Genomic DNA, 20,783 nt, shown 5'->3' on the forward strand with positions numbered 1-20,783 from the left:
GGTGTCTGGAGTGCTTTCTTGCTAGGTAGGTGTTGCAACTGTCAGGGACCACAGGCCGGACCCACGAAGCTCTCCTGCTGGCCCCTGCTGAGGCAAACTGCCTGTGGCCAGAGTTGAGGGAGGGGGTCAAGCTGAGCATCAGGCTGTGGGTTTGTGGCCCTGGTGGTGGGGCACTGAAGGTGAGGGTGGCCTCAGGGAGGCATGCGGGTTTCTCCCACTCTGAAGGTTTTGTGAAGCTCCAAATGGCATGGTTTCCTCCTAGAGGACAGGTGGTGTTCTGGCGTGTGGCTCAGGGTCCCCAATCTGGAGGGCCTCTTGAGACAGAAGCCTGTAAACCCAACCTAAAGTTAGTGTTAGGGCCTAGGGGCATGGCAGGCCTGATCTGATGGAGCTAAGGTGGGACCCCTGGGGGTCTGAGTTGAGGAGAAGGGTCACGCAGTGGGTCAGGCTCCAGGTTGGTGGCCAGGAGGTTGCCAGATTTGGGGATGGCCTCAGGGAGTCATGCAGGTTTCTCCCAGTCAGAGGATTTGGAGCAGGACCAAATGGCACAGTTTCCATCTGGGTGGCAGGCAGACTCCTGGGGTGTGGCTCTGGTATCCCCAATCTGGAGGGCTTGGGGGACAGGCCATGGGGGACAGAAGCCTAAAAACTGACCTAGAGATCGGGTTAGGGCCTTAGGGCATGGCAGGTCCCATCAGCTGGTGCTGCACTGTGGCAGGGCTCCCCAGGGGCCAAGTACAGGGTGGGGTTGGCAGGTGTTCTGAGGCAATTCGGGCCACACGTGCACTTGGCGTTTAGCGTGCTTTCTCACAGGGTTTGGGCGGTGACCACTGGGACCATGGGCCCTTTCCAGGAAGCTCCCCTGAAGGCCCATGCCACCAGAAGCGAGTTCGCTGGGGAATTCCGGCCAATTCTCAATGAGCTTTTTGCCCAAATTGACATCGATTTGGGCAGAAAGCTCACTGAGAATTGGCCAGCATTGGGCGGCGATCCAGGCCGCTCATGCACCTGGTTTCTGGAGCGCTTTCTCTCTAGGTGTGTGTGGCAACCGTCAGGGACTGAGGACTGAGCCTATGAGGCTCCCCAGTGGGCACCCACTGAGGCGAGCTCCCTAGGGGCAGAGTTGAGGGTGGGCGTTGAGGGCAGCCTGTGAGCCCTCCAGGTTTGTGGCCACTGGGGGAGGAGGGAGGTGGGCGCCGAAGGTGGGGGTGGCCTCAGGGGCACATGCAGTTTTCTCCCACAGGAGGGTTCTACGTGGCTCCAAACAGCACTGTTTCTTCCTAGAGGGCAGGCAGAGTCCTGGGGTATGCCTCAGGGATCCTCCATCCGGAGAGCTTGGGGGCCAGGCCCTGGGAGCTGGAAGCCTGACAGCCCAACCTAGGGTTAGGGCCTAAGGGCATTGCAGGCCCGATTTGCTGGCACTGAGGCAGGACCCCGGGGAGGCTGAGTTTAGGGCAGGGGTCTGGCAGCAGGTTAGCCTCCGGATTTGTGGAGAGGGCGGAGGGTGGGGGTGTAGTGCCAAAGATGGGGGTGGCCTCGGGGGGGCATGCACCTCTCTCCCGCTCTGAGGGTTCTGCAGAGCTCCAAATGGCAGGGTTTCCCCCTAGGGGGCCAGTGGTGTCCTGGGGTATGGCTCAGGGGTCCCCAGTGGAGGGCTTGGGGATGAGGCCTTTTGGGATGGAACCCTGAAAACCCAAACTGGGGTCAGCGTTAGGGCCTAGGGACATGGCAGTCCCTATCTTCCAGTGCTGAGGCAGGCTCCTTGCATGGCTGAGTTGAGGGTGGTGCCTGGCGCTACGTCAGGCTCCGTGTTTGTGTCCAGGGGCCAATTGAAGTTGGAGGTGTCCTCAGTGGGGCATGCAGGTTTCTCACACTCTGATGGTTCTTTGCATCTCCAAACGAAATGTTTTCCTTATGGGTGGCAGGTACAGTCCTGGGGTCTGGTTCATCGGTCCCCAATCTGGAAGGTTTATGGGCTAGGCCTCTGGGGACAGAAGCCTAGAAACCCAACCTAGGGTTAGGGTTAGGGCCTAGGGGCAGGGCAGACGGATCTGCTGGCACTGAGGTGGGCTCCCCGCATGTGTAAGTTGAAGACCCAGTTTAGGTGGCGAGTCAGCCTCTTCTTTTCTGGGCACTTTCCATAGTTTGGCTATTTAGGACTTTGCTGCTTATAAACACTGGGGTGCAGGTATCCCTTCGGATCACTACATTTAAATCTTTAGGGTGAATACCCAGTTGTGTGATTGCTAGATGGTAGGAGTGTTCTATTTTTAACTTTCTGAGGAATTTCCATGCTGTTTTCCACAGTGGCTGCACCAATTTCCATTCCCACCAACAGTCCAAGAGTGTTCCTTTTTCTCTACATCCTCACCAACAACCAGTTGTTCATTTTAGCCATTCTGGCTGGTGTGAGATGATATCTCATTTTAATTTTGATTTGCATTTCCTGGTGATAAGTGATGAGCATCTTTTCATGTGTGAATTTACCATCCATATGGAAAATATTTCATATGTCTTCTTTGGAGAAATGTCTGTTCATTTCTTCTATTTTTTTTTTTAACTGGATTCTTTTTTGGGTGTTGGGTTTTTAAGTTCTTTATGTGTTTTGGATACTAACCCTTTATCAGATATGTCATTTCCAAATATCTTCTCCCATTCTGTAGGTTGCCTTTTAGTTTTGTTGATTATTTCCTTGGCTGTGCAAATCCTTTTTATTTTTATATAGTCCAAATAATTTGTTTTTGCTTTTATTTCCTTTGCTTCAGGGTACCCATCTAGAAAAAAATTCCTACAGCCAATGTCAGAAAAATTACTGCCTCTGTTCTCTTTAGGATTTTTATGGTTTCAGGTCTAACATTTAGGTCTTTAGTCCAATTTTTAATTTGTTTTTGTGTATTGTTTAAAAAACTGGCCCAGTTTCTTTCTATTGCATGTTGCTGTCCACTTTTCTCAACACCATTTGTTGAAGGGACTGTCTTTTTCCGATTGGATATTCTTTCCTTTGTTGTCAAAGATTAATTGCCATATAACTGTGGGTTTACTTCTAGATTTTCTGTTCATTGATCTATGTGTCTATTTTTGTGCCAGTACTGTATTGTTTTGATTATACATCTTTGTAATATAACTTGAAGTCTAGAATTAGGATGCCTCCAGCTCTGCTTTGCTTTTTCCAGATTGTCTTGGCTATTCAGGGTCTTTTGTGTTTCCATAAGCATTTTGGGATTATCTAGTTCTGTGAAAAATGCTGTTGGTATTTTGATAGGGATTACATTAAATGTGTAGATTGCTTTAGTATTTGTTCTTTCAGTCCATGAGTGGGGAATGTCTTTCCATTTCTTTGTGTCATCTTCCATTTCTTCCTTTTATAGTTTTCAGAGTATAGGTCTTTTACCTCTTTGGTTTGGTTTATTCCTAGACATCTTGTGATTTTTGGTGTATTTCTGCTATTTCATTATTGGTGTGTAGAAATGCAACAGATTTCTGTAAATTGATTTTGTATACTGGGACTTTATTGATTTTGTGTATCAGTTCTAGCAGTTTGTTGGCAGAGTCTTTCTGGCCTTTTTTTTTTTTTCCTCATCTTTTATGTATAGCATAGAAGCATGTCATCTGTAAATAGTGAAAGTTTTCTTCTTCCTTACTGATTTGGATGCCTTTTATTTCCTTCTATTGTCTGATTGTTGTGTCTAGGACTCCCAGTACTATGTTGAATAAAAGTGGTGAGAATGATCATCCTTCTCTTGTTCCTGACCTTAGGGGGAAAGGTCTCAGTTTTCCCCTTTTGAAGATGATGTTAGCTATGGGTTTTTCATATATGGCCATTACTATGTTGAGGTATGTTCCCTCTAAACATTTGTTGAGGGTTTTTCTCATGAATGGATGTTATACTTTGTCAAAAGCTGTTTCTGCATCTATTGAAATGAACATATGGTTCTTACCATTTCTTTTAGTGATGTGATGTATCATGTTGATTGATGTATGAATATTGAACCACCCTTGCAACCCAGGAGTAAATCCCACTTAATCATGGTGTGTGATTTTTTAAATGTATTGTTGGATTAGGTTGCTAGTATTTTGTTGAGGGTTTTTGCATCTATGTTCATCACTGTAGTTCTCTTTTTGTGATATCTTTATCTGGTTTTGGTATCTGGGTAGTGCTGGCCTCATAGAATGAATTTGGAAGTTTTCCTTCCTTCTCTATTTTTTGGTATAGAGTAAGTATTAACTCCTTTTTAAATGTTTGATAGAAATTGCCTATGAAGCCACCTGGTCCTGGACTGTTGTTTTTTGGGAGTTTTTAAGTTACTGATTCAGTTTCTTTGCCAGTAATCAGTCTGTTAAAATTTTCTATTTCTTCCTATTTCAGTTTTGGTAGGTATTTGTTTCTAGGAATTTATCCATTTCTTCTGGGTTGTCCAGTTTGTTGACATCATTTTTCATAATATTCTCATAATGGTTTGTATTACTGTGATGTTATTATTACTTCTTCTCTCTCTCTAGCTCCTGGTTTTATTGATCGGTTGTATTGGTTTCCGGTTTTTTGTTTATTTTAGTTTCTATATAACTTATTTCTGCTCTAATTCATATTATTTCCTTCCCTCTGTTGGTTTGAGGTTTTAATTGTTCTTTTTCTTGCTCCTTTAGGTATAAGGCTATTTATTTGAAATTTCTCCTGCTTCTTAAGGTAGGCTTGTATCGCTATAAATTTTCCTCTTAGAACCACTTCTACTGTGTCCCAAAGGTTTTGGACCACTGTGTTTTCATTTTCATTTGTTTCCATGTACTTTTTAAATTTCTTCTTTTATTTCCTGATTGACCCATTTATTTTTAGTAGCATATAACTTAAGCTCCATGTATTTGTGGTCTTTGCGGATTTTTTCTTGTCATTAACTTCTAGTATCATAGCATTGGGTGAGAAAAGACATATGGTATGAGTTCAGTCTTTTTAAATTTGTTGAAGCTTGTTTTGTGGCCTGATATGTGATCTATTCTGGAGAGTGTTCCATCTGCCCTTGAAAAGAATGTATTGTGATGTTTTATGATGGAATGTTCTCAATATATTTGTTAAATTCATCTGGTCCAGTGTGTCATCAAAGCTATTGTTTCTTTGTTGATCTTCTGTTTAGAGGATCTGTTGATGTCAGTGGGGTGTTAAAATCCCTTACTTTGTGTTATTATCAATTAGTTCCTTTATGTTTGTTACTATTATATGTATTTGGGTGCTCCCAGGTTGGGGGAATAAATATTTACAATTGTTTTATCTTCTTGTTGGATTGAACCCTTTATTATTAAATAGTGTCCTTCTTAGTCTCTTGTTACAGTCTTTATTTTAAAGTCTCTTTTATCCAATATAAGTATTGGCCTTTCTTTTGTCTTTCTATCTTTCTTTTGGCATCCATTTGTATGATAAATATTTCTCCATACCCTCACTTTCAATCTGCAGGTGTCTTTAGATCTAAAACAAGTCTCTTACAGGCAGTATACAGATGAGTTGTTTTCTTATCGGTTCTGTCAGCCTATTCTTTGATTGGAGCATTTAGCTCATTTATATGCAAAGTAATTATTGATTGCTGTGTACTTATTGCCATTGTATTACTTGTTTTGTGGTGCTTTCTGAAGATTTCCTTGATCCTTTCTTGTCTTTCTCTCTTCAATGGTTAGCTGGTTTTCTTTAATGATGTATTTGGATTTCTTTGTCTTTATTCTTTGCATATTTATTAGTAGATTTTGAATTGTGGTTACTATTAGGTTTGTATATAACATCATCTCTATATAACAGTCTATATTAACTTGTCTGTCATTTAAGCTTGAACTTATTCTCCTTCCCACATTTTAGGTATATGGTGTCATATACCTTTTATTTTGTGAGTTCTTTGATTTTTTTACAGAAATACTCCTTTTTTATATTATGTATATCCTACCTTCATACTACAATTTTTGGTCTTTATACTCAAAAAATACTCTTTAATATTTCTTATAGGGCTGGTTTAGTGGTCATGAACTCTTTTAGTTCTTGTTTGTCTGGGAAGCGCTGTCTCTGCTTCTGTTCTGAATGGTAGCCTTGCTGGATAGAGTATTCTTGACCGCAGGTTTTTCCCATTCAGCACTTTGAACATATCATGCCACTCCTTTCTGGCTTGGAAAGTTTCTGGTAAAAAAAATCCTTATGAGGTTTCTTTTGTCTGTAACTCTCTTCTTTTGTCTTGCAACTTTTAATTTTTTTTTCTTTATCACTGTGTCTTGCCATTTTAATTACAGTGTGTCTTGGTGTGGATCTGCCTTTATTGATTTTGTTGGGGGTTCTCTGTGCCTCCTGGATCTGGTTATCTGTTTCCTCCCCCAGACTGAAGAAATTTTCAGCTGTTATTTCTTCAAATAGATTCCGTGACCCCTTTTTCTCTCTTCTTCTAGGACTCCCATAACATGAATATTATTATGTTATGGAGTCACTGAGTTCCCTAAGTCTTTTCTCATTTTGTCTAATTCTCTTTTCTCTTTTTTGTTCAGGATTATTACTTTCCATTATTCTGTCTTCTAGGTCATTAATTCATTCCTCTGCTTCTTTCAGCCTGTTGTTTTTTCTTTCAAGTGGGTTTTTCATTTCATTTATTGAGCCCTTTATCTCTGTGTTATTCGTTACTCTGTGTTAAGTGTCTCACTGATGTCCAGTGAGTATCCATATGATCATCGCTTTAAATTCTCCATTGGCATGTTACAACATCAGTTGTTGTATCTATTTTGCTTAGATCTCTTAGGCATGGCCTTGTCCTATTCTTTCATTTGGGACATATTTCTCTGTCTTCTCATTTTGTCTAAGACTCTATGTGTTAAGAAAGTCAACCACATCCCCTGTTCTTGAGGGTAATGGCTTTATGAAGAAGTTCTGTAGTGCCCTGTAGTGTCTCCTGTTCCTCAGGGCCTGGTGCTTCTTTATCCTTCAGGCCAGTCATCAGCAGAGGATCTCTGCTTGTTGTGGACAGTGCTTGGTCCTGGCCTGAATGTGGTGCTTTTTACCTAGATGTAATCTGGTCTGTTAGTGAAATGAGACCTAGCACCACTGCTACTAGAACCTAGGCTCTCCAAAATCCCACATGAGGAGATGCAGTGTTACTGGGGTTTGGGCTAGTCTTCTGGAGGAGGGTGCCTGCCACACTGGGACTCAAACAGCTGTGCCCAGAAGGGGCAGTTCTACCAGAACATGATGGTGTGGGGCTTGGTTTAAGCAAGTAAAGTAGTGAGTGTTGGTGCTGCACTGTTTCCCAAAGGTGGCCCTGTGGTTTTGCTGAGAAGCAGGGGAGGGAAATGACACATTCCAGTTCCTTTTTTCCCTGGAGGGGTCTCTCGGTGAATGCCATCTCTCTGGGACACATTCTGAGATGAATGAATAACCGCCCTACTATGTGCCCCGGGTACTCTTCAGATTGCCATTTCCACACTGTATATCTGCAAACTGTTTGCCCTGCCTTCTTTTCAAAACCAGCCCCAATGTCTTCTGAGCTCTCGCAAAGCCAAGCACACTGACCTTTAAAACTCCAGGCTTTAAGCCCCACTGGTTCCAAGAACTCGTGAAAATCAGGCCCTCTCACTTTCCAAGCCAATTGCTATGGGGATTTGTTTTCCCCATGAACTCCCCTGTATACTAGTTTGTCTCTCACCTTCCTTTGCAACTGTGGCTGCCTCCCCACCACAGGGGCTACAATCCATTTCTCTCCCAATCCATGTCTCTGCACTTCCTGCCTTCTTCTCTACTTTTAGTTTTAGAGTTTGTTCTGCTAGTCTTCAGATCAATTTCCAGAGTATTTAGAATGGTCTAATAGTTATCTAGTGTGTGTGTGGGTTGAAGTGAGCCTAGGGTCCTCCTACTCTATCACCATCTTCCCCAATGGCTCCTCATCTTTTTCAACTAAAGACCAGCACTTACCAAGCATCTATTGTATACCAGACACTGAAATACCAAAATGAATTAAGAAGACTTCTGTCCTAAAGAGTACAGTCGACAGGTAAAGAGCCATGGTAAAGCTCCTTGATGACACACTGTGATTAGGGGCCCAGAAGTGTAGCTGATGCAGCCTGGGGGAAGCCTGGGAAAGCCTCTAGAAGATGTGATACTCAGCTAAGAAGATGAGAAGGAGATTGCCAGCAAGGTTGATAGCAGAGGGTGGTGTTGGTGAAGGCAGGGAGAACAATAGGAGCAAAGATCTTGGCCACTAGAAATGAGAAAATAGTGTGATGTCTCTTGGGAGCTACAGCAATTCTATAAGACTTAAACAGAAAGTGCAAGGCACAGAATGGTAGCAGACAAGATGAGAGAAATGGATGTATTCTCTTTATTAGCTATTTATGCCTGATAGTAATAGAAATTTTCTTCTACTTATCTACCTCCATATTAGGGATTGGACATGAGAAATCTCTGGAAATGCAAATTCAGTTTTGTGCGAAGTTTTTTGTTTAGGGGCTTCTTCCTCTGCAGTTTCCTCATGAGCTCAGAGTACAATGGACCTAGACTTAATGATGGGTTTCTGTATATGGTGGCCAGAAGGCAGGAGTCCCGCTGACTGTCTTAGGTTTAGGCTTCTAGAACAGTTTTCCCTAGCTGCCTTAGAGACCTGAATAGGACATATCCTTTCCTAGTGAAGAATGTTGTGGAGAATAAGCAGTTGCATCTCCATCCTTAAAACCTGTTGCAGTAAGGAGTGAAGGAAAGATTCTCACACATACTAAGAGAAATGACAAAGATAATTGGTCATCCATCTGGCAAAGTATATACATGAAAACTTAGCCTAAAAAGTTCCTATAGGGGACGCCTGGGTGGCTCAGTTGGTTAAGCAGCTGCCTTCAGTTCGGGTCATGATCCCAACGTCCTGGGATCGAGTCCTACGTCGGGCTCCTTGCTCAGTGGGGAGCCTGCTTCTGCCTCTGCCTGCCATTCTGTCTGCCTGTGCTCGCTCGCTCTCCCTCTCTCTCTCTCTGATAAATAAATAAAATCTTAAAAAAAAAAAAAAAAGTTCCTATAGAAGGAAGTCAAGATGCTGGGCATAAGAAATAAACTGATAAGATGATATAGTTGTGTTGGGAGGTGACTTGAAGGCTGTTTTGTTATTTGTTCATTTGTTTTCTCTGTTAGCTAACCCTTCTTTTTTTTTAAGATTTTATTTATTTATTTGACAGAGAGAGATCACAAGTAGGCATAGAGGCAGGCAGAGAGAGAGAGAGGAGGAAGCAGGCTCCCTGCTGAGCAGAGAGCCCGACACGGGACTCGATCCCAGGACCCTGAGATCATGATCTGAGCCGAAGGCAGCGGCTTAACCCACTGAGCCACCCAGGTGCCCCTAGCTAACCCTTCTGAATAAGGTTGTTTTTCTCTTACAATAAAACAATAAAATCCCAAAGTGGGAAGGTCATGCTGGGTATAGTACAAAACCAATATAAAAAGAAAAGATCAGGGCGCCTGGGTGGCTCAGTGGGTTAAGCCTCTGCCTTTGGCTCAGGTCATGATCCCAGGGTCCTGGGATCGAGCCCCACATCGGGCTCTCTGCTCCACAGGGAGCCGGCTTCCCTTTCTCTCTGCCTATTTGTGACCTCTCTCTGTCAAATAAATAAATGAAATCTTTGTTAAAAAAAATATGTGTGTGTGTGTATTATACACACACACACACATATATATAAATACTATATGTATAAAAAGAAAAGATTGAGTGTGCCTGGGTGGCTTAGTTGGTTAAGCGACTGCCTTTGGCTCAGGTCATGATCCCAGGGTTTCAGGATCGAGTCCCACATTGGGCTCCCAGCTCTATGGAGAGTCTGCTTCTCCCTCTGACCTTCTCCCCTCTCACACAAATTTTCTGCATCGTAACAAATGATAAACTGGAAAAACATCACAGAGAAAGGGCTGATATCCTTAGAGTATAAAGAGTCCCTACAAATCAACAGGAAAAAATCAACAATCTAATATCCTCTGACCAAACAGAGAAGGTACAGGGAGCTATGAGTCTGCAGGAGCTGGGAGTCACTAGATGGAGGGATCTTAGGTTTCTGAGTCATTCTGTGGAAATCCACTTGCTGAACACACAAATGGATTGTATTTGAACTTCTGTTATATTAAAGTACTGATACTTTGGAGGTTGTAGTCACTAGAGAGAATTACTCTATAAAAGCTTTATTTCAAATGTTTAATAACTATTTGTTTTTCTATGTTTATATCTTTGGTTCATTTTTCTATTAGTTTTTTTTTTTTTTTTTTTTGCCCATTTCTGTATTAGGTTGTCGATGAAGGTTGCTCTTGAGAAGCTTTCATAGGCCAGGTTTAAGAGTGACATTTACCTTTGCTTCTAACCACACTCTCCTGTTAGAATTCAATCATTTGGCCACAACTTTTGCCAGGGAGTCTGGGATATATAATGTAGATGTGTGCCCAGGAAGAAAATTAAAATGAACTTGATGAACATCCAGCCAAATGTACCACCATGCTTCACCTTTCTTATTTTAAGAGAAATGCAAATTAAATTAAAACTACAACTATACACCATTTTCCATCTATCAGATTGGCAAAGGTAAAAAGTTTGTAACGTAATGTAAGGAAACAGGCACTCTCCTGCAAGAAGGGGGTTGAAGGAAGGGTTGGTACATCCCTTTTGTCTAAGCCTATCAAAAGTTTAAATGCACATACTCTTGACTCAGCATATATAAATATTTATACTTACATAAAAGATCTTGGGAAGACTAAACAAAAAATTGACAATAGCAGCTGTTTCTGGGAAGTTAGTGGGGGCAGCTGGGATGGAAGAGTAAGAGGCAGACTTATTTTGCACCATATTTAATTTTCTCTCTTTCCGGTTTCACCATGGGCTTGTGTTATCTGTTCAAAAAATAATTGGTTAAAAAATAAAAGTTGGGGGCGCCTGGGTGGCTCAGTGGGTTAAGCCTCTACCTTCGGCTCAGGTCATGATCCCAGGGGCCTGGGATCCAGTCCCGCATTGGGCTCTCTGCTCAGCAGGGAGCCTGCTTCTCCTCATCTCTCTCTCTGTCTGTCTCTCTGCCTATTTGTGATCTCTCTCTCTGTCAAATAAATAAATAAAATCTTAAAAAAAAAAAAAGTTGTGTTCATTCATCAAATATCTACTGATTACCAGCCATCTTTCTAAAGGACACAACGATAAGCAAGACAGAATCCCTGCCCTGATCATGTTCAATTTACTCCCTGAATTCTCAAATTTCCAATTGATCTTATTTCTCTATACACAACTTCATAAAGTTTTTCCTTCCACAATTACCAAATGCCTCCTGATATTCTTGGTTCTCATCCCTTCCATGTTAATAGATAATGAAGTTCTAAATATTCTTCTCCATTATTTTTTTTCAAATGTCTTACATTTCCAAAAAACCATAACTACATGCATTCTAATTTTAAATCCCATCAGGAAAGGTGGCCATATGTTAGTAGTGATGGAGCTGGTGGTCATTTCAGAGCAGGAGACTTAACCCTAAAGAGATTAGAGGTCATTTCCTTTGAAATCAAAATAATGCTAGCTGATATATTCTTCTCCTTTTATTGTACAGACTAACATTTGTGTTTCCTGTTATTTCAAGGCCCAGTGAAACCTCAACATTTTAATAGGTCTCCTTATAGAAAGTTATAAATGCCAATGTAGAAATGAAAGAGCAGAAAAGTCGAAAGAAGAGCTATCATCCCCAGCCCCTCCAAGGAAGTTCAGGAATTAAGAATGAGGCAAGGTCCTGACATTACTAGGAAGACCCAGCTTTGTGGGGTGGCATTGTCTCTGTGATTCACAACCAGCCAGTGGCAGGTCCTCAGCCTATAAGCACAGAAGCCTGAGTTTTTCAGCTCATACTGTGAAGCCTTCTCTTTAGACAGACTCAGTAAAACCCAAGCTGGAAATTAAACCCCAGAAAATGCTTCTTTTATTATTGACTAAAAGGCCTCTAGCGTCAGACCCCAACCCACCTGATGAGCCCTCATATCCTGCCACTTCTGTCCCTGTGAACTTGGCTCCTACCCTCAGGGTCACCTCCCCTTTCCCCCAGCACCGTAGTCACACCACACCTTTGCTCTTGCGACTTCCTCAGCCAGGCAGGCCAGTGTGGCCCTCCTTATCCCCCAGGTGACAACCAGGACACCACCTGTTCCGGCTGCTTTCTCCAGGCTCCTGAATCAGAATGACTCATTCCCACGGGCATTTTGTATAGAACCTACTTGCTCACTTCATATGCATGCTTGACTCTCCTACTCTACATAAGCTCTCGGGGATAGGGACTCTTTCAGACTTCCCTCTTGCTTTTTCTCAACCTCTTGCCCCTTGTCAGTGCCTTAGTGGCCCCATCATCACCCACCCCCACCTGCAGCACTGGCTGATGGTACCACATTTGTGTTTTTCAGATGCATACCCAGACCACAAGTCTGCCTGACAACTTTTGATAAATTTGGATGTAGCCAATATGAGTGTTTGCCAAGACAGCTCACTTGTGACCAGGTTCGCGATCCTGTTTGTGACACAAACCACGTGGAACATGGCAATCTCTGCACTTTGTACCAGAGGGGGCAAAGCCTCTTATACAAAGGCCCTTGCCAGGTACAGTTGATTGGCTGACAAACCCAAGCATAAAATCAGTTGATGGTCTTTCACAGATGAAGCAACAGTTAAGACCACTTGGGGGTCTTCTATGAATCCTATCAAATCTAGAGAATTAAAATGAGCCATCCCAGGCCTGGCTTTTTCTTCCTAACTCTGGAGGGCTGTCCTACTCCTTTTGGTATCTTTGGGCATCTAGTGGACAAGCAAGAGCAGAGTGGCCTCATGCCAACCACCATTAGGAAAATAATGTAAAGTTACACACCCTGGGGTGCATCAGTACCATTTTCACTTCCCCTTCTGTGGCCCTCATTAGCATAGGGTCCAGGAAGAATGCAAGTTAAAACCACCAAGAAAAGAGTGCTTTCCCACTCTTTCCACTGAAGTCCCACTCATAGAAGAGTGAGTGAAAATTTCTTGAATACTTGGTGTCTTTTTACATCAGTTTATCTTGAAGCCTTTTGCATTTCGTGTCCAGAAAATACCCCCAAGGACAACCACACACACACACACACACACACACCCTGCAGGGCCCCCACTCACAGCCAACTAACACCTGACATGATTGCTTCTCATTTCCTGGTCTTCACCAGCAGGAGAATGCCTTCAGCATGTCTCCCTAGGTCTGTTATCCCTCAGAGCTTGTGTTCCAAGTGCATTGATACCATCTACTCTGAATTCCCAGTCTTCCCTTCCTATCTGTTCCCTCCTACTGGCTGCAAGTTTTCTCTTACTTAGCCTAACCTATCTGATGGGTCCAGAGTCTCCACCCCACTGAGCTCTCCACTCTTCCCTCTCCCTATCCCTACCCAGCATGAAATGATAAGGCTTCTGAATTTGCATGGAGATTGATCTTGTTTTCATCAAACAGGTAGGTACTTCGGGAATGATAGAAGTCTGGGATGGGGGAAGGAGTATCTCATATCAGTTCACAAGGAATGAGCACCCAAGTCCCAGAGAGGATCAGCAAAGTAATCATTTCAGTTCATCTTGCGACAGCCCTATTGACCCCACCCCCAACCCAAAGTTTAGCTGACCTTAGGAGCTTAATTAAGAGGGTCCAGGAGGGCGCCTGGGTGGCTCAGTGGGTTAAGCTGCTGCCTTCGGCTCAGGTCATGATCTCAGGGTCCTGGGATCGAGTCCCACATCGGGCTCTCTGCTCAGCAGGGAGTCTGCTCCCCTCCCTCCCTCTCTCTCTCTGCCTGCCTCTCTACCTACCTGTGATCTCTCTCTGTCAAATAAATAAATAAAATCTTTAAAAAAAAAAAAAAAAAGAGGGTCCAGGAATTTATACCTGTATCTTTTTTCCTTTGTTTTGTGCTCTTGGTTAGGAAAAGTGTACTACAGAGGTTTATAGGCTAAATGTGCTTTGCTTGTCATCAGCCCTTCTGCAGAGCCGCGGAGCCCATCTGCGGGCACAATGGGGAGACCTACAGTAGCGTGTGTGCCGCTTACTCCGATCGCGCAGCTGTGGATTACTATGGGCCCTGCCAGGCAGTTGGGGTCCTCTCAGAGGACAGTTCTGTCGCTGAGTGTGCTGCAGTCAAGTGTCCTTCCCTCTCTGCAACTGAGTGCAAACCCATCATCCCACCAGGTAGGCTGGCAGTATTTGGGGTGGGATTGGACAAACAGACTTACCCACCTTCAGGGAGTAAGTCACTCAGAAAGAGAGTTGACTCATTTACTTAAACTTTTCAAAAAGTCTTGACTTGGAGCTCCTGGGTGGCTCCATCAGGTAAGCATCCAAGTCTTGATTATGGCCCAGGTCATGATCTTGGGGTTGTGAGATCAAACCCTGGCTCAGGCTCCAGTGCTTGGTGCAGAGTCTACTTGAGATGCTCTTTCTCCTTCTCCATCTGCCCTTCCCCTGCTCGTGATCTCTCTTTCTCTCTTTCTAAATAAATAAAATCTTAAGAAAAAACAGTTTTGGCTCTACCTGATGCTGATTAGATGCATTACTCTGGGTCCCCCTTAAAAAGCTCTAGATTAATTTAGACATCATCTTGTCCATGGGATTTAAAACAATATAGCAAGGGTGCCGAGCTCAGTCAAAAGAGCATGCAACTCTTGGTCTCAGATTTGTGAGTCTGAGCCCCACATTGGGTGTAGAGATTACTTAAAAATAAATCAGCTTAAATAAATAAATAAATAAAACAATATGGCAAATGTTTTCAGGCAAAATCACACCAAACACCAATATATAAATAGATAAAGCGATGGGGCGCCTGGGTGGCTCAATGGTTTAAGCCTCTGCCTTCAGCTTAGGTCATGATCCCAGGGTCCTGGGATCGAGCCCCGCATCGGGCTCTCTGCTCAGCGGGGAACCTGCTTCCTCCTCTCTCTCTGCCTGCCTCTCTGCCTGCTTGTGATCTCTGTCTGTCAAATAAATAAATAAAATCTTAAAAAAAAAAATTTAAATAAATAAATAAATAGATAAAGTGACATTTCATTACTAAAATTATGGTTAGTAGCTCAAATGTGTAAAGTTTACTCATCATAAAGGTAATAAAGAACTAGTAGTTAATGAATAAAGAGTAAGTAATTAATGAATGAATAATTGAAGTACTTTTGAGGAACACAAACATTTGCAATTCAGAGAAATGTAAGATATTGGTCTTAGATTGGCCTTAGCATCTAGTTGCCTATAATCAAGAAAGTCTTGTTTCATACAGAGTGTTATAAGAATAATGGTTTTTTTTTTTTTTAAGAAGATTTTACTTATTTATTTGACAGAGAGAGAGTACAAACAGGGGGAGTGGCAGGGAGAGGGAGAAGCAGACTCCCACAGAGCAGGGAGCCCAAAGTAGGGCTTGATCCCAGGACTCTGGGATCATGACCTGAGCCGAAGGCAGACAGTTAACTACCTGAGCCACCGAGGTGCCCCAGTAGTAAGTTTTCTTAAACTACTTACCATAGAGCGTAGTACTTTTCAGTTAAGCAGAGATAAGAGACAAGACTTGATCCAGTGTCTGCACGGAGTCTCACAAGTTCATTCATCCACCCCTGGATTCATCAAGTGTTTCTTGAGCTTCTACTGTTTGCCAGAGACTCTTCTAGACACTGGGGCATAGCAGTGAGCAAAAAAAACAAAGCCTCTTTCTTTCTGAAGACCATGTTCTCATATTTTGTCATCATTTTTAACAGCTTTAAATATAATTTTTAAGGTTAAATTTGAACCAAACACTCATGGAATCCCTAAAACATCTGCTCCCTTGTTTTGCAGACAGGAAATCAAAGGCACAGGAAAGCACTTCCCTGGGATCACAGTGAGTTCTGAGGCAGGGCAGGGTCCAGGCCCCACACCTCGTGAAAGGCGAGCTCTCTCTCCTGCCTCATACCATCACAGGTTGCCCTGAGAAGTGGTAAAGGATGAAGGCAAGGGTGGTGGAAGGATTTGGGTAAATGTATAGATAATAAGATCCCAGCTGGTGAGGGAACATATCTAAAAGTACATCAGGGAGGATAGCTACAACTCTCCTAGCACAAAATGAAGGGTTGCTTATTTCACTGGCTATTTTGATTTCTAATTTTCTAATTCTGAACATGCATAAAATGGTTTCTGTTATACAGGTGCTTGTTGCCCATTATGTGCTGGAATGTTAAGAGTTTTATTTGACAAAGAAAAACTGGATACTATTGCAAAGGTAAATCACTTTATGTGCCACATACTGTTGAAACCTTATTGATAAACTTCTCAGTAATCCACAGAATAGAATGTGTTGTCCCATTTATAGAGGAAGAAAGTAATTCACAGAAAAGCAGATTGCCTGACACTGTATAGCTCATTACTAGTAGAACTCAGGGTGTCTGGCCCCCAATCCCGTGCTCCTTTCCCCTGCACTCTGGCTGTTTGGTGACCTTGTTATGCACAGCACAGCCTGACCTGCCTTAGAAGAGGCCCCTGGCTTACATAGTATGTTGAGTTAGGACTGGAGGCAGAACCAGGCAGCCAGAGACTGGTAGATGCCTATATGGTTTCAAGGCTGCCTGCCCTCATAGTCCCCATTCCTCCCACCCCCAGGCGGGGGGGTTGGGGGGAGGCGCTTCCAGAGCCCACCACCTTCCCGTGTCTGCTTTGCCCCTTTCCCTTCAATGTACCATCACTTCTGCTCCACTTCTGAGGACACAGGGTTCCAGAAATGTAGCAGCCAACACTACCACTACCGAAAATTATCCCGTTTGGATTCAAACAACTGTATATTTATAGGAAGACTTTAATCATTTTCCTGTGGCTCCCAACTCAGAACAGTGCCTTAAAGGGGAGTAGGGGCTTTGGGTTAAAGTGTTTATCTTGAGCTACAAAGCTCTGGAGTCAGACAAAAGCCCTCTGGAATGGACTGTGTAGATTTCGAATTTAGCCAGAAGGGGCTTTTTGGGGCCCCATACTTGGGAGTCCCAATAGGCAAAATAGCAAGGCAGCCTCAGCAGTAATAAGGAATTCCTCTTTTATGCAGGTAATGGAATTTATTTTCTCTTCCCAGGTAACAAACAAAAAGCCAATAACAGTTCTGGAAATACTTCAGAAAATCCGCATGCACGTGTCTGTTCCGCAGTGTGACGTATTTGGATACTTCAGTATTGAATCCGAGATAGTGATCCTGATCATTCCTGTCGATCATTATCCAAAAGCTTTGCAGGTGGGGTTCAGCGCGCCTTGTGCAGCCTTCTTGTTTAGAGGATTTAGGAGAGGGAGGAAGTAGAGGCATTTGGAAAGTTAGGTAGGGCAGGAGCAGGAAAAACAAGGGCAGTCTGGGAAGGTGTCCCAGGTGACCGCAGCCAGGCTCATCTCTGACAGCAGAATGTGAAGGAGTGGGAGAGCCGAAATGCTGAGGGGCCACTCAGAGTGCGCACACACAGAGGGCTTCTACTTACGTATGGATGAGGCAGCTGAAGCCCAGGGAGGGAAGCAGCTGGTGCGGGTCGTGCAGTGACACAGCCCTAGACGAGGACACCGGCCGCATGAGGGCTGTGCTCCCACTTGGGAGGAGAAGCCCACCGGGCCTGGTCTTATGGACTCCATTTTTCTTCCTCATATTCTAGAGGTGATCCTCACTGCTATGGGCCCAAGTGTCAGCATCAGAACAGTGGGGGCTCCAGTGAGGGGAGTGAATACAAGCGGTTTGTAAATGGCCAGTCAGGAAGCTGAGTAAACCCCATTGCTGTCCTCTGGGATGGGTAAGGAAGCACTGAAAGTCCATTGCCTGGGACTATGTCTAACTGTGGGAAGGTAATGTCTGAACGTGGCTGAGTGGTAAGGGCAGTGGCATTGTGCATCATTTCTTTTCTGATTTAATTTCCCTCGGTGCTATTACTATTGGTATAATTAAGACTATATTAAAATGTTACTTTGGCTCAGAAAAGGAAAGAGAAAGTATATTCTCTGCTGGGATATATGCGGATTGTGTCTGACTTGACCCTTTCACAGGTTCTGTGGTTGTAGATTTTAAAATCTGATTCTCCTTTCCCAGATTGAGGCCTGCAATAAAGAAGCAGAGAAGATTGAATCCCTCATCAACTCCGACAGCCCCACTCTGGCGTCCCACGTCCCTCTGTCTGCCCTCATCATTTCCCAGGTACAGGTCTCAAGCAGTGTGCCATCGGCTGGTATCAAGGCCAGAGCCCCCTGGCCCTCCTGCCTCGTCCTCCTCAGTCTGAGCCCTGCTTTGCACATGGTCTGGACACGTATCTGACTGCCCATGAAAAGTGCAAAATGTTCCTCCATCAAGTTTTTCTACATTGTGAGAGACATGCAGGACTCCTGGTTTGTAGTTGAATAGTGGCCAAGGAAAAGCACTTGTCACCTCTGTTCACCACACAGTATTTTTTTTTTAATCTGCCAATATTAGGGGGTTTGTTATATTACAAATGTCAAAATATGTTCTTCCAAATACTAATGAAAAGAGGATGTCTTCTTTTGGTGGATCACTGCCTTACACTTTATACTTTGCTCATTAGATGGGTCATCCCACACTGTAAAACAAATTAGGAACCATTGGTTAAGTGAGATGATCACTTTTTAGAAAGATAACTCACTTTACTATAAGCTTCCCACCCAGAAACTTCATTTCGGAGTTCCTTTAAATACTAAGGTGTCCCTAGTGTGTGTGTGTTTACAGATAATTACCTACTCTATCTAGAAGCTAGGGGTCACTGTGAAGAGCCATTTTAGAGTGTGAAATAAAGATAATGCATCTTTGGAATTATCATATAAATCATCAGGCAAAATTAATTTTCAGAAATTTAATTCAGGAACCCATCTATTATGGTAAGCAAAGCTTGCTAAGGAAGTGGCATTTATGAGATACATTGTACAAAATAGGCTGAGTGATTACTAATGTGTGTATGATTTTGTGAAAGGGAGAAATTATACCACATCAAAGCAGATTGCATTATGCCTTTTTTTATTAACCGATATATATTGTTCGGTATTCATCCGAGTTAAACTTAAGAGTTTTTAAATATCAATCTTTAAACCAATTGCTGCTACTTATATACTTGCCAAAAAGTGAAATAATTAGTAGTGTAAATAATACATGATATTTCTATTTTATTATGAAGAAGGTAAATAGCCATATTTGTAAAATGACAATCATGTGTGTTAACCCAGTACTTTCCGTTCATGAAGACGCATTGCTTTTAGTGATATGCACAGTGTGGGTAAGTGTTCTGTCTGACTTTCTTTTTTGATATAGAATTATAAAGACTTGTGGTTTATATATTTAAATATGTCAACCTAAGTATAAAAGTGTTTGCATGTTGTCTAAGCAATTGAATACTTTGAATGTGTTTCACAGTTTGAAATAAGCTATTCAATGTAATGCCTCCTGTTGGTATGCACCTAAACTTAGATGTTACATGAAGTATTTTTTTCAGTATTATATGTACCCTTTGAAATATGTAGGGATATATTCATTATACCAAAATATGTTTAAAAGTGGGCACTTAAAGCTTTCAGAATATTTCAGTGCTGATGTAGCATGTTTGTTGCAATTGCTTTTTCTATATAAATGTCTTCAATGCAATATACTGGAAAGCTTTTCTATTTTAATAAAAATAATTTTATATGATTATGTGTACTTCCAAGCAGTGTGGACATTTAAAATGAAACCACTGACCACTCTTAGGTAAGCTATGTCCTTTGCTCTGGAAAAAGAAACCGTGGGGGTTTTATTATTCCAAGCCCAAGGGCCCCGGGAAAGTGGGGCAGCTGGAATGGAGCTGGTCAGACCAGATGGAGGCTTGAGCAGAGGGCATATGGTGGCCAGAAGTCAAGTACAAAGACCCCAGCTTTAGGCCCTCCAAGACCCCAGAACAGACAAGACAGTCCAGCACACTGCCTTGGGCCCAGTGTTGCAGTTCCAGGGCACACCCTGAGGCAGAGAGTACTCTGGGCTGTGGAAACAGAGAGCCTGTTGATTAGAGCCTGAGAGGATCTGTCAGTCAGCTGAGGCTAAGGCCCCAAACCTCCATGGCTGACAACAAAAGAGGCTCACACTTTACTCCATCCCATGTTTACTGTGTGTCAGCTACACTCCTGCTTTATACCGTCTTCACTCAAGGACCCCTTCCAGTGTCCTCACAGAGTGGGAGGAAAGAGGCTGGAGCTCTGAGGAGCTACTCAGAACTTGCTCTTGGGCTGTTGGTCCTCACAGGTCGACGGCGCAGGTGCTGTTAAGGCCCAGACTGAGGACGGATGCCTGCCCAGTTCCTGGAGAGGCCGCTGGGGTCATCACTTCTGCCACCACAGATTCACATCCAGCTATGACAGATTCCTGTGCAGGAACTAGGAAACCCATTGGTGTTTTACCTGGAGGCATGGCTGGCTGACTTGATCTCCAGCCCAGACCACGCCATAATTCTGAAAATGGAGTGGCTGAGCCAGGTCCTGCCAACAGTGGACATACTTTACTCTGGAGACTGAGCTGGAATCACCGTCTTTGGTCAACCCTGTGTACAAAATTAGGTGGAGAGCATACCCCTGAGCCCGGCATGGGGGCACCAGGAACATGGTGCCCGAGATATGTGTGTACACAGAGGAAAGAGCACGTGAGGACAAAGGAAGATGGGAGCCGTCTGCAAGCTAAGGAAAAAGGCCTCAGAAGAAACCAACCCTGCTGACATCTTGATCTTGGACTTCTAGCCTTCAGATCTTTAAGAAATATCTGCTGTTAAACCAAAAAACAAAACAATAACAAG

The 20,783-nt window shown here is 43.4% G+C and overlaps 1 protein-coding gene across 2 annotated transcripts in view; it reads left to right on the forward strand.

Annotated features, from left to right (window-relative positions):
- RECK (reversion inducing cysteine rich protein with kazal motifs) overlaps positions 1 to 19,654 on the forward strand; it is a 73,855-nt gene extending 54,201 nt beyond the window's left edge. For both annotated transcript variants that reach the window (XM_045081569.1, XM_045081570.1), the window contains 5 exons: positions 12,395 to 12,587; positions 13,971 to 14,181; positions 16,158 to 16,231; positions 17,069 to 17,224; positions 18,056 to 19,654. In XM_045081569.1, coding sequence (XP_044937504.1) covers positions 12,395 to 12,587; positions 13,971 to 14,181; positions 16,158 to 16,231; positions 17,069 to 17,224; positions 18,056 to 18,277 — 856 coding nt within the window. In that variant the 3' untranslated portion in view covers positions 18,278 to 19,654. The remainder of the gene's footprint in view (positions 1 to 12,394; positions 12,588 to 13,970; positions 14,182 to 16,157; positions 16,232 to 17,068; positions 17,225 to 18,055) is intronic.
- Positions 19,655 to 20,783: the final 1,129 nt, after the last annotated feature.

Source organism: Mustela putorius, unplaced genomic scaffold, assembly GCF_011764305.1.
Source record: "Mustela putorius furo isolate JIRA1106 unplaced genomic scaffold, ASM1176430v1.1 tig00000580_pilon_pilon_pilon, whole genome shotgun sequence".
In the NCBI taxonomy this organism is placed as follows: domain Eukaryota; kingdom Metazoa; phylum Chordata; class Mammalia; order Carnivora; family Mustelidae; genus Mustela; species Mustela putorius.